This window comes from Accipiter gentilis, chromosome Z (assembly GCF_929443795.1).
Source record: "Accipiter gentilis chromosome Z, bAccGen1.1, whole genome shotgun sequence".
Classification (NCBI taxonomy): domain Eukaryota; kingdom Metazoa; phylum Chordata; class Aves; order Accipitriformes; family Accipitridae; genus Astur; species Astur gentilis.
This window is the reverse complement of record NC_064919.1, coordinates 41051639-41072352: the sequence shown is the minus strand read 5'-3', so window position 1 is coordinate 41072352 and position 20714 is coordinate 41051639. Positions and strand designations below refer to the sequence as shown.

The 20714-nt window shown below is 36.1% G+C and overlaps 1 protein-coding gene across 2 annotated transcripts in view; it reads right to left on the bottom strand.

Moving 5' to 3' along the window:
- Nucleotides 1–20714, bottom strand: part of CNTNAP4 (contactin associated protein family member 4) — a 252122-nt gene that overhangs the window by 66426 nt on the left and 164982 nt on the right. For both annotated transcript variants that reach the window (XM_049795559.1, XM_049795560.1), the window contains exons 5-9: nucleotides 18233–18436; nucleotides 17878–18062; nucleotides 15737–15880; nucleotides 12939–13200; nucleotides 4666–4812 (exon numbers count right to left, since the gene is read on the bottom strand). In XM_049795559.1, the coding sequence (XP_049651516.1) occupies nucleotides 4666–4812; nucleotides 12939–13200; nucleotides 15737–15880; nucleotides 17878–18062; nucleotides 18233–18436 (942 nt within the window). The remainder of the gene's footprint in view (nucleotides 1–4665; nucleotides 4813–12938; nucleotides 13201–15736; nucleotides 15881–17877; nucleotides 18063–18232; nucleotides 18437–20714) is intronic.

Sequence of the window (20714 nt, the reverse complement as noted above, 5' to 3'; positions counted from 1 at the left end):
AAGTCCATAGCAATATCAAAATAGTTAAGCAAGTCTGGCACAAAGCCTGCAAACATAAACATGGAGCTCTAAGTGAATGCAAACACAACAAGAAAGTACAAAAAAGGTGGAAGTAGGGACATCCAATTTGGAGGGGAATACAAAGACATTACCTGCATGTCTTGGAACGCAATTAAGAAATCCAGACTTCAGGTGGAGTTAAAACTATCAAGGAAGGTAAAGTGCAACAAAAAGGTTTCTATAGGTACAACAGTAGCAAAAGGAAGTCTACGGACATTATAGGTGCACGGCTCCATGGGGCACAGAACCTAGTGACAAAGGTCTTGGGAAGAACTGATTTGTGCAAGACCTTTTTTCTTCAGTTTTCACTGGTAAAACTAATCCTTAGGCTTCCCATGTCCTACCAGAGTTTGAAGAAGGGGAGCAGTACCCACAATAAAGGAAGAGAGTCCAAGGGGCACCTGAGGGTGCTGCAGGAGCTGGCCAATGTCATTGCAATAATTGCCATTGTCATTGTGAAGCCATATCATTTTAATCCTCAAAAGGGCTTAGCAATTTGGTGAGCTTCTTGATGACTGGAGAAGGCAGATGTTACACTCATCTTCAAGAAAAGCAAGAAGGAAGGCACAGGAAACGAGACCAGTCAGCCTTACCGCAGTCCCTGGCAAGTTCACAGAGCAAATCCTCTTAGCAGCCATTTCTAAACATGTGAAGGACAAGAATGTAACTGGGTAACTTTAGCTTCAAGGCTAAATCGTGCCTGACAAATCTTTTTGTTTTCTTTTCTGAGGTGATGAGCACTGTGGACAAAGGGAAAGCAGTATTCACTGCATACCTTGACTTTAGCAAAAGCCCTAGCAGTTTTCTATAGTCTCCCTATCACCAGATTGATGAGATATGGGTGGGATAAGTGGACAATTGATGATGCAAAGTTCAGCTGATTGTCAGTGAATAGAGGGTCCTTCAGAGATTAGTACTCAGAGCTATGCTGTTTAATGACTTCATAAATGACCTGGATAACAGGACACAGTGCACTTTCAGCAAGCCTGTGACTGATACCAAATTGGGGGCAGGGATCAAATGTTGGAGGGCAGGGCTGCAGGGGTACCTGGGCAGGCAGGAGAAATAAGCTGACAGATACCATGAAGTTCAGTAAGAACAAGTTTAAGTCTTTAATTTGAGATGCAACAAGTCCGTGCAACCATCCAAGCTGGAGGATAACTGTCTAGATCCATAGAGAAAGGCCTGGGTTCCTGATGGCCAACAGGTGGACCATGAGGCAGGAATGTACGCTTGAAGCACAGAAGACCAATGGCATTCTGGGCTGTATTACCAAAAGCACAGCCAGCAGATCTGGGGAAGTGGTTCTTCCCTCTCTGTGGCACTTGTGAGACCACATCTGGAGTCCTGTTCTGGACTCCCCAGTACAGGAAAGACATTGACATCCTGGAGTGAGTCCAACAGAGGTCTCCAAGATGGCCAGGGACCTGAATGCACAGGCTGTATGAAAAGAGACTGAGTGAGCTGGGCCTGTTCAATCTTAAAACGAGAAGATAAAGTTATCTGGTAAGATGATACAGAGAAAATGGAGCCAGACTTTTTCCAGCAGCGCACAGCGATTGGACAAGAGGCAAAGGACAAAAGTAAAAAATGGCAAATTCTGATCAGACATTAGCAACAAGTATTTTTAGCATGAGGGTGGTCAATATGAGAACAATTTGCCCAGCGGATTTATGAGATCTCTGTCCTTGGAGCTGCTCAATGTTTGAGGGGTTACAGCCCTGTACAACCTGATCTAATCAGACTTGTTTAGAACAGAGAGTTGGGCTAGACAATGTCTGGATGTCCTACCCAACCTATGAATAACATTCTGTAAGTATCTAATATTGTGGTTTGTCTATTGTGTTACTGATCCTAAAATGCCTTGTTCACTGCTTGCCAATTAATTAAACATTGTTAATAAATCAATAAATTGCTTTGAACCTGATTTGATTTAAACCATGTCCATTGAGCAGGTTTTTTCCAGTGGCACCTGAACACTGCATGACAAAATATGCCTAAATGTTTTTTTCTTTGGCTTTCTTCCAAAGGGCAATATTGCTTCTGGAATGATGCACAAGGGCCATTCTTTGATCTTAGTCAAACAATACTGCATTCTGGTTCACAACATTCAAACACCTTCTTGTTTCATGGCGTTAGGAAGCAGTGACTTTTAAGACACTTCTCTATTCCACAGAACTAATGGGTACTTTCTGAAGTCCTGTAAAGACAGTGCAGAGGTTTACCGTACAGGAAGCAAAGTGACAGTGGAGACTAGTAAATCTATTCAAATGAGTGCACAACAACATAAATAATATAGATATGTTTTTAATAAGAATAAAATAGAAAATGAACTAAAACTGAAATGAAACAGGTAAATAAATTCTCAGTGTCCTTTACTCTGGTGAGGAACCAAACTGTTCAAAACTGTTACTACCTTTCTAAAGGAAAATGTTTATTATCTACTTGGTATATTGCTTTAAGAACAACAAATCTGTGGACTTCCAAATGTCCAAATAGGAGCACAGCAAATTTTCGGCACCACACACAGTTACACAAATCAACTACAGGTCTAACCACATTCTTTACAGCTTTCTACAATAAAATTGTAAAATAAATTCTGTCATTTCTGGTAAAAAATCTGACACTCATTTGAGAATGAGATACTTCCAGTGGAGTTCATATGGAAAAAAAAAAAAAAAAAAAAAAAAAAAAGCTGAAGAAGGCAGAAAAAGGTTATTTCTTTTACACTTAGCTATTCTATTCTACAAAACTGTTTCTCGGATTTTTTTCTTGGTGTTGTCTTCTAGTTCTGTTAGAGAAAAGGCAACATCATTAATATTAATGAAATTGGGATTCCTGATAATTGTGGGCTGGATATTAAAGATAGGAAGAAATAATTTAATAATGAGATTCACCCTTTATGCTTATTGCAATATTAAATAAACTTTTTTTGCCCATATAGTTGCAATGAGATATTATTTCAAGAACTGAGAGAGGTCATATAACCTCGATGGTAACATGACTAGAAATTGTGCTGACATAACGCTAAATTATTTTCACGTTTATTACACATTTTCCCAGCTAGGCATACACATTTCTTGCATACTTTGTATTCATTAAAACAAGCAAACTAACCACCATGTCCCCAGTACACCTCTCCTGGAAGGCTGATATTCATGTTTCAACAACCAACATATAGAAACACAATAAATATTCATATGAACTTAGAAAGTAAGTCAAAATGCATTGTCTGCATTTTGACAGTGGTATATGACATAAAATTTTAATAAATGATTTTCTAAACTCAGAAACTTTCTACTACTTTTCCCCAAGTTTGTATGACATGCATGAGCTGCTGATTTCAGCTATAGAGCTGAAATCAGAGAAGCTAAGGGGTGGATATGCAATTAGTAATTTCAATGTTCCTGGAATTAATTTGCCCCTTCCACCCCTTAAAAGATAAATAGAAATGTCCTTGTACAACTTAATTGAATATACAGTTATTTGCAACTGCTTATATCCCTCCTGATCTGTTCACCTGTGCCTTCAACCCTGCAATGGTGTGAATCACCTAATCAGAGATGTGGGAACCTGAAGCATAGAAGGGGGAAAAAAAAAGTCTTCTGGTTACTCAAGGCCAATATTCTGCCCTTTGATTATCAGTTAGGTCAAGGGGCATCTTTAGTAGAGAAGGCTAAATGCCAGATATGAAAAGTCATATGGATGCTCATAGAGCAGTTCCTATACTTACAATCTGCTTGCAAGCGTAACATCTATTTACAACCTGTTGTTTTGAGGGAACTGATCTGTGGACAATGACTTGGTCCATACTCATTTAGGGGTTTTTATGCATTTTTCAATTTTCTCAGAAATCTGAGAACTATTAATAAATAGTTCAGTCATGAATTCCTAAGCTACTAAGTGATGAAGCATTAGGTTAGTGTTGAATAATGCTTTCAGATAGTTTAACATTGCTACTGTGTAGTCCATGTCCAGCCAATGTCCTGCTCAACTCTATCAGTAACCATGTATGTGATAAATGACAAAACCAGTTGGTGACAGATAACTGTCAAAATTCCTAGAGAAATGACGATATCTAAACATAAATTTAAGGCATAAGTTATATTGTCCAAATGTAGGAAATTTGTGTCACTCTGGTAAAAAAAAATAAAAAAAATAATTAGAGTGTGTATCATGTAAAGAGGATATTTGCACAATTAAGTAAGCATTCACTTAAGGTGAAAATTTGAAGTCCTCCTAGTGGAAGATTCTCACAAAAAATTGATTTAGCAACACAAGTGTGCACAAAAGAGACCTTTGTGTATCTGTCTGATTGTCAGAAATGCTATATTCAATTATCAGAGCATGTTACCAGAAAAAGATGTTCTAAAAAGTGACCAAGGATTTAGAGTGGTAGTTTATTCTACCCAACATTATAAAATTTTAAGGAAACTCAAAAAGGTCATGGCAGCACCTGAAAACTAGGTCCTTTGAGAGATATCCAAGCTAGGCAAAGAAGACTTGAGGCAAGCCAAATAATTCTCACCATTTGATTAGATATGTCAGGAAAAAAATATGTTTAACTGTGGGATATTGCCAGCATAAATAAACAACATATTTCACCTCCAAAGTAGAAAACATCTCCTGAATAAATTTGCAGAGGTATAGAGGCATGAGCAGAGGTCACATCATTGTCCACTATTACACTGATACGATTCCTTTTGACAGAGAACGATACAGAATGCCACTGGCCATTATTTAATCCAGCACCTGAAAGGAAAAGAAAAAGTAAAATGGAGTATGAACATCCATTATTTGTTATACTACCTGAATATTATAGACTTGAAAGGAGGAGAGACGGGTAGTGCAATCATAGCCCACATAAAAATTCCAAATTATAATGAAAAGAAGAAAAAATATTAAGAAAGAACACAAATGTCTCTGTAGGTTCCCTTGGTTCACATCTGATAAAGAAAAAATAAAAGTACTTCAGTGAATAAGTCTTACTGTTGTAATACTCCTAATTATTAGTAATACATCCATTTGATGTAATGACTATGAAAAGTATCCTCCCAATCTAAGGAGGTTATCATTAAGATATCATTGTGATGGCTGTTACAGTATTTTACACATAATACACATTTTTGCTGCACTATTACAAAGGATTTCTTCCTTTTTTAAAATTAAAGGTATCCATTTTATTGCAACCCAGTAAAACAGCAAAACCCTGTAGATACTAAAAGCTTCAGCAACTGTCATGTCAATGTTGTAAGATTATTATTCTTTCAGTTGTCTCCTTTATTGGAAATGTATAGGAAAATTTTCTGAGCTTTAGCCTCTAACACCAATTTACGTTACCTCTGGCTGTGTCGGTGTAAGGTGTCACAAAGCAATAAGCCTGAAGCCCTGATGCTGGAAAGCACTTACATATATATATATATTTATAAAAAATAAATTTTTTACAGGGCAGTAGGTAAGCACATTATTATCTTTAAGAAGTACTTTAAGTCAATCACATTCTTGAATGTTCTTCAAAACAGAGATACTTCTTTTAGTGAAGAACAAAGAATATAGCCTTTGAATTATGTAAAGTCTTTTGACTGCGGAGTGCCTATGATTTTTGATCTGTGATTTCCCTCTTGAAATTTCTTGTATTTCTATACTTATCTCTAGAATGTGTTGTATAATTTTCCTGGTTTCAGCTGGGATAGAGTTAATTGTCTTCCTAGTAGGTGGTATAGTGCTATGTTTTTGAGTTAGGTATGAGAAGAATGTTGATAACACTGGTGGTTTTAGTTGTTGCTAAGTTGTGTTTATACTAAGTCAAGGATTTTTCAGCTTCTCATGCCCAGCCAGCAAGAAGGCTGGAGGGGCACAAGAAGTTGGGAGGGGACACAGCCAGGGCAACTGACCCAAACTGGCCAAAGGGGTATTCCATACCATGTAATGTCACACCTAATACATAAACTGGGGGAAGTGGAGGTGGGGGGATCACTGCTTAGGGACTAACTGGACGTCAATTGGTGGGTGGTGAGCAATTGCATTGTGCATCATTTGTATATTCCAATCCTTTTGTTATTATTATTGTCATTTTATTAGTGTTATCATTATCATTATTAGTTTCTTCTTTTCTGTTCTATTACCCATAAGTTTTACTTCTTTTTCTGATTTTCCTCCCCCATCCCACTAGGTGGTGGGATACATATAGTGTTAACTACCACAGTCTAAACACAGGATCAGCATACAATCAAGAGAAAAATCTTAGAATTGCACTATAAATTTAGATAAATTAACATCTAGAAAATATCTCTAATGTATTTAATATAATATTAGTCTTATACACTTTTTCTATTATTTGTTTCCTTACTTGAACCACTCTATTTATTAGGGACTGCAAAATAAGAAAACTTAATTATTTTGCTTTATCCCCAGCTTCAGTGTAATTATATGAAAAGCTATGGCTAACAGATCTTCTTATCTTTGTGTTGCACTTTCAAAAACAACTCACTTTTCTATTATAACAGCAGAAAGCACAGGGTCGCAATCACATGTTTTCTGATACCATTCTGGCATTACTTATTTGGTTGCAATCTTCTTGAGAAGTGGCACTTGAGTTTGCTAATTGAAGCAGTACACTTACAATTAGAGTAGATAATTACACCTATGAGTAAATAGGTGTATTTTCTACTTCTGTAAAACTCCATATTCATGATATTTATAGAGATAGACTTTTTACTAAAATAAAAATTGGAAACCTTATACCACACAATAGTATTAAAGCTATTACACCTGGCTACCAAAAGGTCCATGTAGAGGGGTAATCTTTTGGTAACAAGGATTTGCGTAGTCCTACAGGCAATGTGGAGGAAGTGACTAGAGTTTCCCTATATTTTCAAGATGTCCAGCTGCTGAAGAAGTCCCCTTGTACTGGTGGCAGCTAATATAACTTCGAGCAGCCTTCAGGCTGATGTAATTTATGTTAAGTCTGGCATAGTATTGAGATGAGGATCAATAAAAAGCCTTAAAGCCTAGCTATTTTGGCTCTAGTTGTATTTTGGCTAGATAATACAATGTGTAACAGACATTTAAATGACAAAATAGATAAAGCATCAGAAAAATATTATTTCTGGCTTGCAATATCATGGGTATAGATGAGTCACACTGTGTAATGAAGTTTTTAGACTTAATGAGTATTATTATTTATCTCTCCTATTTTTTTAGTACTATTTTACAGCAAGAATTCATCAAATATATCAAAAGTTTTTACTAATTTCAAATAAAAATCAGCCAATAATAACAAATAGATAAAGCATCCTTAGGTCTTATTTACCACTGTGAACCTCAGTGAACTATAGTCTTTCATCAAAGAGATAATAGGTATACTAAAACAAAGAATATGAATAATGTATTTTTTAAAGCACAGAAAATTAAGTCTGAGAAAGTTTTTTTTTCCCAATTCCCAATAGTACAATTAGTTTTCTTCTATAAATTATTGTAGGATTATCCCATAATCCGAAACTAAATTGTAAAATATATGTCGTTTATAATGCCACTTGTTACACTGTGTTTTTAAGATTAGCTATTTCAGAAAATAATTCTTAAAAAAGGATTATTTCCCTAGTCACTTATTTCCCTCTTTCTATAATTCTTAAAAAAGGATTATTTCCCTAGTCACTTATTTCCCTCTTTCTAGCCTCCATCCCCAGCTAACAAAAGCTCCAGCTTCTTTCACTTCATCTCTAAGATTAAGCAAGAAGTTTCTTTATTTGTAGAGGTACTTGAAGTGAATGATATTTTCCTAAATCACATCTCTGCAATATGCTATCTTTTCCTTTAGTAATCAGAGAATCATAGAATAGTTTGGGCTGGAAGGTACCTTAAAAGATCATCTAGTCCAATCTCCCTGCCATGTGCAGGGACTTCTTTTACTAGATCAGGTTGCTCAAAGCCACATACAACCTGACCTTGAACACTTCCAGGGGTGGACATTTAAATCTAACCTCTTTCAGATTAAAACCATTACCCCTTGTCCTATCACTACAGGCCCTGAGAAAAAAAGTATCTCTCCATCCCTATTATAAGCCCCCTTTCAAGTATTGAAAGGCTACAATAAGATGATCCCAGAGCCTTCTCTTCTCCAGGTTGAACAACCCCAACTCTCTCAGTCTTTCTTCATAGGAGAGGTGTTCCAGCTCTCTGACCATTTTTGTGACCTAATACTGGACTCACTCTAACAGGTCCATGTTTTTCTTGTGTTGGTAACCCCAGATCTGGATATAGCACACCAAGCGGCATCTCATGAAAGTGGAATAGAGGGGCAGAATCACCTCCCTCGACCTTCTGGACATCTCTCTTGTTATGCAGCCCAGCATACAACTGGTTTTCTGGGCTGCAAGCACACATTGCCAGTTCATATCCAATTTTTCACCCACCAGTATCCCCAAGTCCTTCTCAGGGCTGCTCTCAATACATTCATCCCCAGTCTGTATTGATACTGGAGGTTGCCCTGACCCAGGTGCAGGACTTTGAACTTGACCTTGCTGAACTTCATGCACTTCACATGAGCATACTCCTCAAGTCTGCCTGGGTCCCTCTGGATGGCATCCCTTCGCTCTAGTGAATCAACTCCACCTCTCATCTTGGTGTCATCAGCAAACTTTCTGAGGATGTACTCAATCCCACTATCTATGTCACTACTGAGGGTATGAAATCTAACAAATTTTGTAATTTCATTTCAATTGTTGCAAGGAAAATTTCTTTTAATTCTTAGTTTTACATCCTGCTTCAGTAACATCTTGTTCTGGTGAGAAAACCATACTCCAAATATTGCAAAATTTGACTGTCAAAGTAGGTCAGAGAATGCCCTAACATAAAGAAGGAGATTGAATGAATGACTGAAGTAGAAAATTTTTTTTGTTACTGGAAAATTGAATTTTGCACTCTTTGGTTTGTTTACCTTCGTTCATCATACTGACCTACTAAATGATTTTGGGATGGATATTTTATCTCCTCTTCATACAGGCTGGCATGATTAGAGATGATAAATGTTGTTCATCTAGGTCAAGTTAAGACTTCCCAAAAGTCCTTTTCATTTAGGTCTGGGGACTGAGGAATGCCTTTGTGGGAGCACAAAACACTCCCGAGAAAAAAGCTCATTGTAGCCCTCAAATTAAGAACCTTAATTAAATTCACATTTGCTGGTGCGAAGCCATGGAGCGGTATAACATACAAGTATTGGAGACCAATGGACTGCTAACATTTCCATTCCATCTGAATATTATATTGTCTGGTGCTCTACTAGGAATTTTAAAAATGCTTTATCAGAAACAAGTAAGGAAAAAATAGCAATTTAACTTTTAGTGCATAATAAGGTAGCTATTAAACAAGATATCCATTTACTCTCATTAGTAGTACCTCCATCATTTTAATATCTAAGTACAAAAAAAAAGGTCTGTGGGAGGTCTTGCAGAACCCTGACATCCAAACTTAGGAACACATATAAAAAAAAAATGTATATAGCTTATTAGGAGATCAGTGAGAAACAAAAAAAACTGGTTTAGAGAAAGTAATTTATAATTAGTCTGAAGTATAACCACCAAATGCAATGATTGTTAACATCATTTAATTAAAAGCTGCATAGAAAGACAGGGTCATATGAAGAAACTGAGTAATAAGATCTCAAACATTTATAGCCTGCAGAAGAGGCTACAAAGGAAAGACATTAAGCAACCATTCTGTAAAAGAAGGATACAGTTTATTATAACTTTATCATTCATGAATTAGCATGCCATTCTCTTCTTTTTATTTAGTAGAAGAAATTTTTAAAAGACACATTATAATTTAAGAACTCTGCACAAAGAAATATGCTCTGATTTAATTTTCAGATATCATGTGTGTGTGTGTGAAAGTCAGGTCGTAAGTCCTGAAAAAGCAGACTTGAATTGCTTCAGTAAGTGTAACAATAAACACTTCAAAAACTCAAGAAAAAATTCCCCATATGGTTTTGTTAGAGAACTTCTTTCTTGGAAGAGAACAAGATGTTTTTGCAGTAGTTTCTGTCTTCACAAAGAAAAACACAATGCCTCCTGTTAGACTTCATGAAGAGTAAGCTTAACATAGCATGAGTACATTAAATTCTCTTTCAGCATAGACTGCCAAGATTTATTTAGGGGTGTTTCAGCTAATATGTTATGTATTGTGTTGCAACTTTGAAATTGAATAAATTGCTCTATGTGCAAGTCTACAGCTGTTAAAAGTGCCACCACCTTCAGCTGGTCTGTTAAAATGATGTTGTGTGGCAATAGTTTCTTTAACATACATCACCTAATTGAACTGCAATTGAAATAGCTCCTAGAAAGCCAAATTCATCACTGTTAACTACATTCCACTGACATTCTTACTAAGGCATTGACATTTTCAAATGGTGAGCCTAGGGAAACCTCTTGTCTTTAAAATGGTACTCTTTGTGCATCAGTTATTTCAGATTATAACAAATACCAAGGCTGATCCTATTATCACCCACAGAAACAGGATCAAAGTATTTATGGAAATTTCAGCATTATCTGTGGTCATTACTGGCTTACAGTTTTTTTCCTGAATTAAAATAATCAACTGTTTAAAATTTTACTTTTAATCATTATACACCTGTAGATACATAATGAGCTCCAGTTATGTTTAACTTTTTCTTTTTTCTTTTTCTTTTTTTTGTTTTCCTCCTTCAAAGGAATTTTCATTTTATACAAGGAATTGAAGCAAGGAATCAATCTAAGAGAAACAGGGGCATAGCACTAAGATTAAGGAGGCCTCATCTTCAAATCTTGTGGCTGTTTCTTTGTTCTCCTTGGCTCTGCTTTGCTCTCTTTCTCTCTGTTACACTGCCAAGCACATGATTTGTGAACGTTTTAGGTAGCTGATGCTTATTTTGTGTTTGTACCAATTAAAACATTTTTATGAAATTTTCTCCCTCTTTTATGTTTTTTTTTTATTTATTTCTGTGGGTATGAAAGAGATTTGGAGGCTTTAATATATATGATAATTATTTTATTATTTATTATTTATTTTTATTTCAGTAACTGGTCAGTTTACTTACTGTATTTGTTATTGCTCAAGACAAACTAGCGCTAAACAGCATCATTAAGCTGTCTATATATTTTGGCTTGAAAACTCTCCTGAAAGATGCCTTTGGCTTGGTTCCTATCAATCCAATGAATATGCTCTATACAAGATTAAATTCTTCACACATTCAAATCCTTAACTTGTTTTCTAAATACCAATGCAAAATGCAGTTTTCCTACTTGTTATTTATCTGTTAATTCAGTTTACACATTACGTTACTAGAACTATCTTGGTGTCTTTTTCACTGATAATATTCCTGTTCTATGAAGATGAAATATGAAATATATGGCTGTGTACAGTTCAAAATAAATCTAGGATCAACTGATGTTTTGGATATCATCATTGTGTTTTCTGCAGCTAAATTGCCCATTGCTTCTATGACACATTCCTCCAACTAGTGGTTTCTGGTCATCTTCTTTGCCCATACAGAAACCACTCCAATCCCAGCCACAGTTCCTCATTTTCATATATCCTCTGGAATCTCATTTATCTGCCTAATCTCTCTAGTCCTGTTTTTCCTGTCTGAGAGTTCATTCTGGAATAACCATTTTATCCTTCTATAAGAAAGGGGCAAAATTCAATTTGTTTACATAAAGGATGAGAAACTGAGGCAGCTGTCATGCATGGAGTGTCAGAGCATAGTATACTACTGACAAAGTGCTGCTAGGTGAAGGTATTGATATTATCACATGGTGATGTTATTGCTTCTCACCATTTTTTAAGAAGTCGTGCAAAATAGAGTTTTTGTCAGCTTCGCCCTGGTCTCACATTTCATGAAAGAAGGAGATTGCTGGCTGGGCAAGAGGTCTTGCTGTTCTCATACCAAGTGCTAAACAGCACTCAGAAAAACTGAGGAGCCTTTCTGTGAAAGGGGAAGTCCCCTTGCCCCCAAACTGAGTGAAAGTGAAAGCTGTGAGTTGCTTCTCAGAATCCCAGTTGGATACTCTCTAACACGACTGTATCTTACTATATTTGCCTCATCCTCTTGTCCTTATATGTTTGTTTACCGACAGGGAAATGGCTCAGAAGAAGACTGAAGGGTATGCCTTCGGAAATCTCAGCTCCACCCTGAAGGCTGCCTAGCCGTGCACACTACCAAAAGTAGATGACCTAGTCTCAATTCAGTGATTAACTACAAAAGTGACCCTTTAGCCCTCAATTATTCAGTCTCCTCAATTTCTGCATTTATTTTGTCTTTACTGTATTTTTGGTTTGTTTTTATGTAGACTCAAACTTGTCTCAGCTTTTGGAACACAAACTGTTATTGGGTATCCACTGTCCAAATTTAATGGACACCTCTATAACTGAGATCTCTAGAAAATGACAAACATAGTATTTATAATAATGTATAACTTTATAGAAAAATTAGTTACTTGATGCGTTGTGAAGGCATTGACAAATGATGAAAAACACATTAATGGCATAGCTTGACAGAGTATGAAATTAACTTGTTTGAACTTCACAACTGAAAAAGTTGCTCAGATATCTCATCTTTACATACATATAGTATGTAAACCTAAGGACTCAACTTTGCAGCCTATATTATTACAAGTAATTTCTACTCAATCATGGGGAAAAAAGCATAGATACATGTTTGTGAGAAAAGAAAGTATTTAGAAACATTTGGGATTAAAATTCACACAAAAGTAAAGCATTGTTACATACATACATACTAGTCATAAAACGAAGTCAAGAATGTGGGTATTAATTTCAATGACTTCACATTAGCTTATTTTTTTATATGTAGGAATCTTGGATTTTTTTTTCTTCAATTCTGTTACCTGCAGTGATGTCACTCAGTGCTTTTCCTGGTTTATGAAGACTGATTTTAACTTTGCCATCACTCAAAAGTAAGAGGAAACCACCTGAAGCCTGGTGTAGTTTACTAGATAATAGAAGTCCTTCCTTGTTCCATGTGCGAAACTGGAAACTGATGAATACTTCATCTTGCCCTGATGTGCCTGGCAGTGCCAGGTAACTACTGGAGCTCAGAAATGTAACAGGAACCACCTGTGGCTCTAAACATGAGAAGGAAATGTTGCCCTAGAAAGAGATGAAACAAATATAGCATTAGGAACATTCGGGGAAAAAGGGCCATGAGAACTTTTGTATGGAAACTACAGAGTTTCAAAACGTTGTGCATAGAACCTAGTACTTGTAATACTTGAATGTGTTAGTCTAAAAATCAATTATGAATATGCAAGAACATCATCAGCTTGAGAAATATTTACCTAGCTGTTTGACCAGAACAGACATACCTGCCTGAGCAGAGCAGCAAGGACCTTTGCATGAAAGAGGTAACATCAAAAATTACATAGGTGATTTAATCATACTTTGGGAGTTAGACAGACCTGCTTTGTTTCTATTTTGGCTAAGCAACAGGAAGCATTAGGGACTTGACAAATTTCTGAATGTCAGATAAAATGCCACCAAATACAAAGTTTGATACAAATATTTGCCGTGGTCTAAATGCTTGTATGCAGAGAAAAATGTTGAGCTTGGCTACTGATTGTTTAAGGCAGTGTTAACTTTGAGGAAAAAAAACATTTTGCCAGACCAAGGAGCAATCTTTCCAAATCAATGCAACTGGAGATTTGCACTGACACCAGTATTTGTTTTCACAAATATTCAGAGAAAATTCCACATATAAATTCTTGCTACTTATAAATGTGAAACACATCATAAATCAGAAGGAAATGTGTTTCCAAACAGGCCCATATGGACCACATCATGAGGTGTATTTAGGCACCTAGCCTTGATTTTCTGCTTGATTGCTTTGGAAACCTCTGGTGGATGAACTTGTGGATGAACTCATTGACAAACTCTGAGCTTAACCTGCATCCATGGTTGTACTGAGTGATATAGATAAGAAGACTGGCATGGGAATAATGCATTTTTTGCATCTGACATCAGAATTAGTGAGTACTGTATGAACCTTGATAGTAAATACCATATGCACTTTGATCTAATGACTTGCTGGCACTATTTGAACTATAACTAATCTGTTCTGTATGGACATTTACTAAAGGATTAATGTCTTTAGAATTTAAAGTAAATTGAACTTCTCTTCAACACAAAAAGCTTTTAAACTTTTAAACATACAGAAAACTTTGACCTTATAGTAAAAAGCTAACAAAACAGTTTAAGAAAAATACTCATTAGCCCCTGGCACAGCAAGACATTAAACTTTATCTCTTTTTATTTTCTTAAAGGAAAAAATATATAAAAATTAAAGCTCTGTCTTATGAACTCAGCTGTAGAGAAAAGAACAGTCAACTGAACTGACCCATAGGGAAAAAGACGTCATCAGATTAATAAACCTTGTTAAATGTTAAAAGCTTACCATCTGCAGATTCCCCCTCCACATTATCTGGACAGCCGCCTGATACTGTATCAGACCAGCAAAGTGGCTACTTAACAAGGATTCTATGGGAACATAGATATTTTCTGGCACAGTTACATTAAAAAACATCTAAATAGTTTTGAAAGCAGTGCAAGATCTTAAGTCATTTGAGATGAATATGATGAAATTTCCTATGAAAATAATTTCATAACTACCCTTTCATTAGTCCACAGAGAACCTCCTACAACTGCCCTCTCCCTGACATCCATCAGTGTCATGGACAAGATATTATACAGAGGTATCAGTTTAGTTAATTCTGGAATATTTCCGATGAGATTCATGTGAGGAGAGATGCCTGTCATCCATTTTTTCTGGGACAGACAACCAAATTTCATTATTCATATTCTGAACTGAAATCCAAATCAAAAGATCTGGAGTTTCAAAGCATTTAATATTTTGTTAATTATTTTGAACCGACTGTTTCCATCATATCCCTGCATATCCTGCTGCTAAATAAATAAATACTGCAAATAGAGATGGGTCTAGTAGTATTGGAAAACAAAACAAAACAAAACAAAACAAAACAAAAGACTTAGTAAAATTTATAGAAAACCTGTAACACAGAAGAAAGTTGATTCATTGTTGGAACCGTTTCTTTTAATGGTAGGGGTTTGGCTAATACAACTGTTGGCCATGTCACAATAAATGCATTAAACCCACCAACCTAAACTACAGCTTTTCAGACAAAGTGCAGTATAAATTGACAAACAGCACTTACCTATCAAAATTATAATGCTCTGGAGAAAAGAGAGTGGATCAGTGTCCTCAGCAATAGAAGGCTTTTAAAATATGCTGCTGGTGTTCTTACTAGTCAGGCACAGAAGTCAAAGCCAGAGCTTCGATGATTTGAGCTACATCTTACAGTGCTCACTCGCTTTTGTACATGCACAACAGTGAGATACCGCACAACAGTGAGATACCACACAACAGTGAGATATCACTCACATCTAAATATCAGCTGAAGAGCTGAGGAATAAAATGCATCCTGCATTGTCTACTGCATGAGTCTGTACTGCAGCAAATATAAAATAGCCCAATTAAGTGATTCCTTGATTTTTCTTTCATTAAACATAGATTTTACTAGAACTGTGTTGCCTATGAAAATTATTGTGTGTTTTTTTCTTTTTCTTTTCTCTATTTTAGTTATTTATTCTTTCTTAACTATGAATCTCTTACCACAAAGTAGATCTGAGATTTATGCCTCCTGGCCAGGTCAATAATGTTCACTCCATTATAATAAATATTTTCAAAACACCCATGAAAGTTCCTGTGTGACAATGTCCCTGATTTTCCAGGCACTGGGATCCCTCCAAAGCTGAGCTTAGAAAGAGAAGAGAAATCAATGATACTATTAAGTAATTTTCTAAGGAAAGAAGTTGCCAATAGCATAAGAGCAGAAGTCAAAGACTGGCCAATAATGAATCTGCTACTTGGCTATTTCCTTGTATCACATCTATGTATTAAAAGAGCAGCTAGCAAAAATTAGGCTGTATCAAGTCATATGTATGTATTAAAATATTTTGAAATGTTGGCTTTTATTTTCTTCTGAGGATGCCTCTTAATAGTTGCTTAGTATAGAATCTTATCAGTTTTCAGGGTCCAGTACAGCTGCAAAACCAAGGAGAAGAAGGACAAGGCCCAGTACAGGCAGACCACACTGGACAGTGCGAAAAGGGAGAAGAGAATTTGCAAACAACTTCTTTAGGAAATTTGAGCCTGATTTCTCCACTGTGTGCAAATAATAACTACCATAACAGAGAACAAGAGTACATCAAATTAAATTACTCTAGGGCAAATTCAAAACAAATGAAAGGAGATACTTTTTCCCTCTCAAAATGCTTAGGGTGTGCACTCCCTTGATGTGATGCTGTAGGTTTACAGGGGTTCAGAAAGGGATCGGAAGATTTAATAAAAATAAAAATCCATGGAGAGCTATTAAATTCAAGAATATCACTCTGTCTTAATAAGTCCCTGAAGCACAAATACTTAGAAAGTAGTAGATTATTTTAGAAAAGCATTTCCACAAGGGTGACCTGAGTTATACTCTGGTCTACGTTTCCACTCTTGGGCACCATCAGAAACAGAATGTCAGTTTAAGTAAACTTTTGAACTCACCCATTTCAAAGCTATTCTAGCTGACATTATAGAAAAGGACAGTTTAAACTATTTATCTTTTAATTTTGAAATTTCACTTAATATTTAAAATAATTTAATAAAAAAAACCCAAAATTATTGTCTCATTAAGTTATTAAATTGAGACATTTTTATAGTCACAAATGCAATTCTAAATACAGTGGTTCATATTTTTTTGCAAGTTTTTAGGCATTTTTCCAGCTTTTGCTTTCCTTTCTACCTCGTATTGGTAAAACATACTTCAAAGTAAAGTATGTGGATGAGAGGAAAAAAAAAAAATTCAATACTGGTTGATTTACTAAAATAAATCTATTTGCCAATCAATTAAAACTAACATTTGTTGTTCCTTTTTCTTTTTTGTTTTTTTTTTTTTTGTTGTTGTTGTTTTTTAAAAATTGGTATGAACCTGCAAGCCTTGGTATTGTGGCTGAGATTCAGAAATTTTAAACAGAAACATGACTTAAGTCTTGTGAATGATATTTTTGAAATGGAGTATTGCAGACATGGAACAGCATGAAATCTTACTCTAAACTGCTTAAGAATTTGAATGAGTAGAATAAAGTAATATAGATCTATGGGTTGCAGACACTCTGCTCTATCACTCATTATCTTATCCAACAAACAGGACAGGGGCAAACATAAAACAACCAGTCATCACATTACAACTGTGAAATAGTGGTATTTTTAACCATAGGTAGGAAACTGTCACAGCAAATTACATCTATTCCTTTTCATGAATCTACCACTTGTGTAAGCAAGATTTTTTTCACAGCACATTTGCCATATTAAACAGGAATTTAAGTCTTAATCTAAACATTTCTAAAATGGTTTTATGCCCATTTATTATAATTTTCATCAAGCCATAAAATAGTAACTTTGATTTGGGGCTTATTTCTTACATTTACATACTGTTTACCACATTTGCAGCACTACTGAAACAAAGATATTAAAATAATGAATTCTGACATGAAAAAGATGGTCTTCCGAAAATCTTGAGTTGAAGTCTAGTGGAGCATTAGTAATGTAAGAACATTTCGTTTTCTCTGTTTAATTCCTTCAGGAGGCAGAATATCCCTGAATTCTTAAGCACTACAAAATTCCTTCAGTTCTGTCTCCTTTGCTTGTTTCACTGCATTTACATAACAAAGTTAATAAATGTAATAAAGGAAAGGTAATTTTCACACCTCATAATCAAGGTCCAAGTAATTGAATTCTCCTTTTGCATGAAAATGATGAGTGTGTTTATCCACTGTAAAGTTTACTTGATTGTTAAAGTGCTCAATGAGAACAGAATGCCAGTGTTGATCATCCAAAAGACTGCCCAGTGTAATATTAATTTGGGCATTAGAAGGATGAGTTTTAGTATCACCTTGAAAGAAGAAAAATAAAAACTATTAATTCCATATTAAAGTATAACTATTCAAATATATACTGCTAGTTTATCATATTCTAAACATTAAAATCCACTTAAATTAAAAGAAGTTTTAGTCAAATAGTACCTAATAACTATATTAGACTTTATGAGACTTTAACTGTTACCTAAATTAATGAGTAGGGACAGCTTCCCTTTAATTAATTCCAGGGTGATGTGGTCTCCATTTTGTCCTTCTCTGTGGAGGAGAATTCCATCACTTTGCATTGTCTTAAACTTCAGAGAAATCACATCTTTCAGTGCACTCATGAGTTTTTGATTAAATGTGTAAATTAGACAACTTTTCCCATCAAAGCCAACCACCTCGGACCCTAGAAGTAAAGAAATGAAAGATAATGTATAATGCTATGTCTAAAAGAAACAGTTGCATGTTACTTCAATGTGATATGAAGTCCCACCACTAACATCCCTAGATTCACTTGTACCCAGTAAAGTGTAGCTTATTTCTGCTATTTCTGTTCTTCCCCAAATTCTTGTTTTAGTGATGATGCTATCACTAGATAATAAAGCAAGGTAAGAAGAAGAGATCTGGTGTCTATTCCAATCTAGTACTAATCTCACATGCTGAAAGGTCTTCCTTGGTTTGGAACCATGTAGTATTTTGACTATTTCTGTTCTTACTGTATTCTTAGCGTGAAAATCTCTATTAATTTACCTGTAATTAATTCAAATTAACAAAATAAAGAAGAGAAAAAATATGTCCATTACAGTTAACTGATTTTCAGGGCCTTCATGCAGGTTGTAGATTTAAGCCACCATTAAAATCAATCTGGATATCTGTACAGTAGTTCAAAATAATATCATGGCATACTATCCTAGGAAGCAAAAATATTCTAAAATGAAAACCTATCAGCTGTGAGTAGGGCCTGGTTGTCTTCATCAAATGTTTTTTTACTGGCATCATAAACAAATTAAAACTTTAATTAAGCTGAATTACAGTTTTAGTACTGGAATACAGGACTTTGTATCATCAGTTTTCTAGTATGGGTATCATAGAATCACAGAATATTTGAGGTTGCCATGCGTTTCTGGAAACCATCCTGTCCAACTTCCCCAAGCAAAGTAGTATCAGCTCCAGCAGGTTTCTTAGGACTGTGTCCAGTCAGGTTTTGAATATTTCCAGGGACAGAGACTACACATCTATGGGCAACCCATGGCAGTGTTCAACCATCCTCACAGTAAAAACAACTGTATTTCAGTTTGTGCCCATTGCCTCTTATCCTGTCACTGGACACCACTAAAAAGATCCTGTCTCTGTCTTCTTTACACCCTCCCAGCAGCTATTAATACACATGTGTAAGATTTCCCCCAAGCCTTCTACTCTCCAGTTCCAGCTCTCTCAATCTCTACTCATATGGTAGATGCTCCAGTACCTTAATCATATGTGTGACCTTTTACTGGTTTCACTCCTGTATGTCCAAGTTTTTCTTGTAGTAGGAATCCCAGAACTGGACCTAGCAATTCAGACATGTCTCATTACCACAGCTGAGAGAAGGGGAAGGATAACCTTCCTTGACCTGCTGGCAACACTCTTCCTAAAACAGCCCAGGATGCTATTGGCCTTCTCTGTTGCAAGGGCATGTTTTCAGCTCATGGTCAACACAGTGTCTACCAGAACCCTCATGTCTTTTTCTTCAAGGCCACAGTCAGGCCCCAGTGTGTATTGGTAAACCCTTGCTGGGATTATTCCTCCACAGGTGCAAGACCTTGCACATCCCTTTGTTGAACAGCATGATATTCCCATCAGCCCATTAATCCATCCTGTCTGGATCCCTCTAAATGGCATCAAAACCCTCTGGTGTGTCAATCAGTCCTCCAAATTTTTATTGGCTGCAAAGTTGCGGAGCATACACTCTGGCTTATCATCCAGGTCATTAATGAAGATGTTAAACATCACAGAAACCAGCACCAATCCATGGGATACACCACAAATGAATAGACTCAGCTTGACTCTGTGCCATTGATCACAACTGCTTTTGCCAGGCGGTTCAGTCTGTTTTCATTCCACTTCATTTTCTACCTAAATAACCTGTGCTCATCAGTCGTCTATGACAGCGTTACGGGAGACAGCTTCAAAACTCTTGCTAAACTCAAGATAACCAACACCAAACATTCCCTTTCACTCACCAAGCCAGTTATATTACTGTGGAAGGTTATTAGTTTGGTCTGTCTTCTAATCCTAATCTATAAACTCTGAGCTGTCTCATCATCTGTCTCTAGGCAGAGCTCCATGCACCCCTGCTGCTTTCTCACATAAATGTTAACTGCCTTTCCTCATTGTCCTGGCTAGTCCTTTTTAAACAGCCTGTATCCAGCTATGGCACCACTCCAGTAGTGTGAACTATTCCACCATGTCTTTGTGGTCATGATGAGACCATAGTCTTTCAAATGCACGAAGACCTCAGTTTCTCTGTGTGTTCCCCATATTGTGTGCATTAGCACACAGGCACTTCAGAAAGGCATCCACTTGTATTGATTTCTCAGAAAAAGTGTGAGAACTTCTTCCATAATGTTGCCCTCACAGCAGCACTTCCCTATTTGTGTGTTTGCACTTGAGGTGGTCAAGTGCTTGCACTTCAGCCCCTGTTT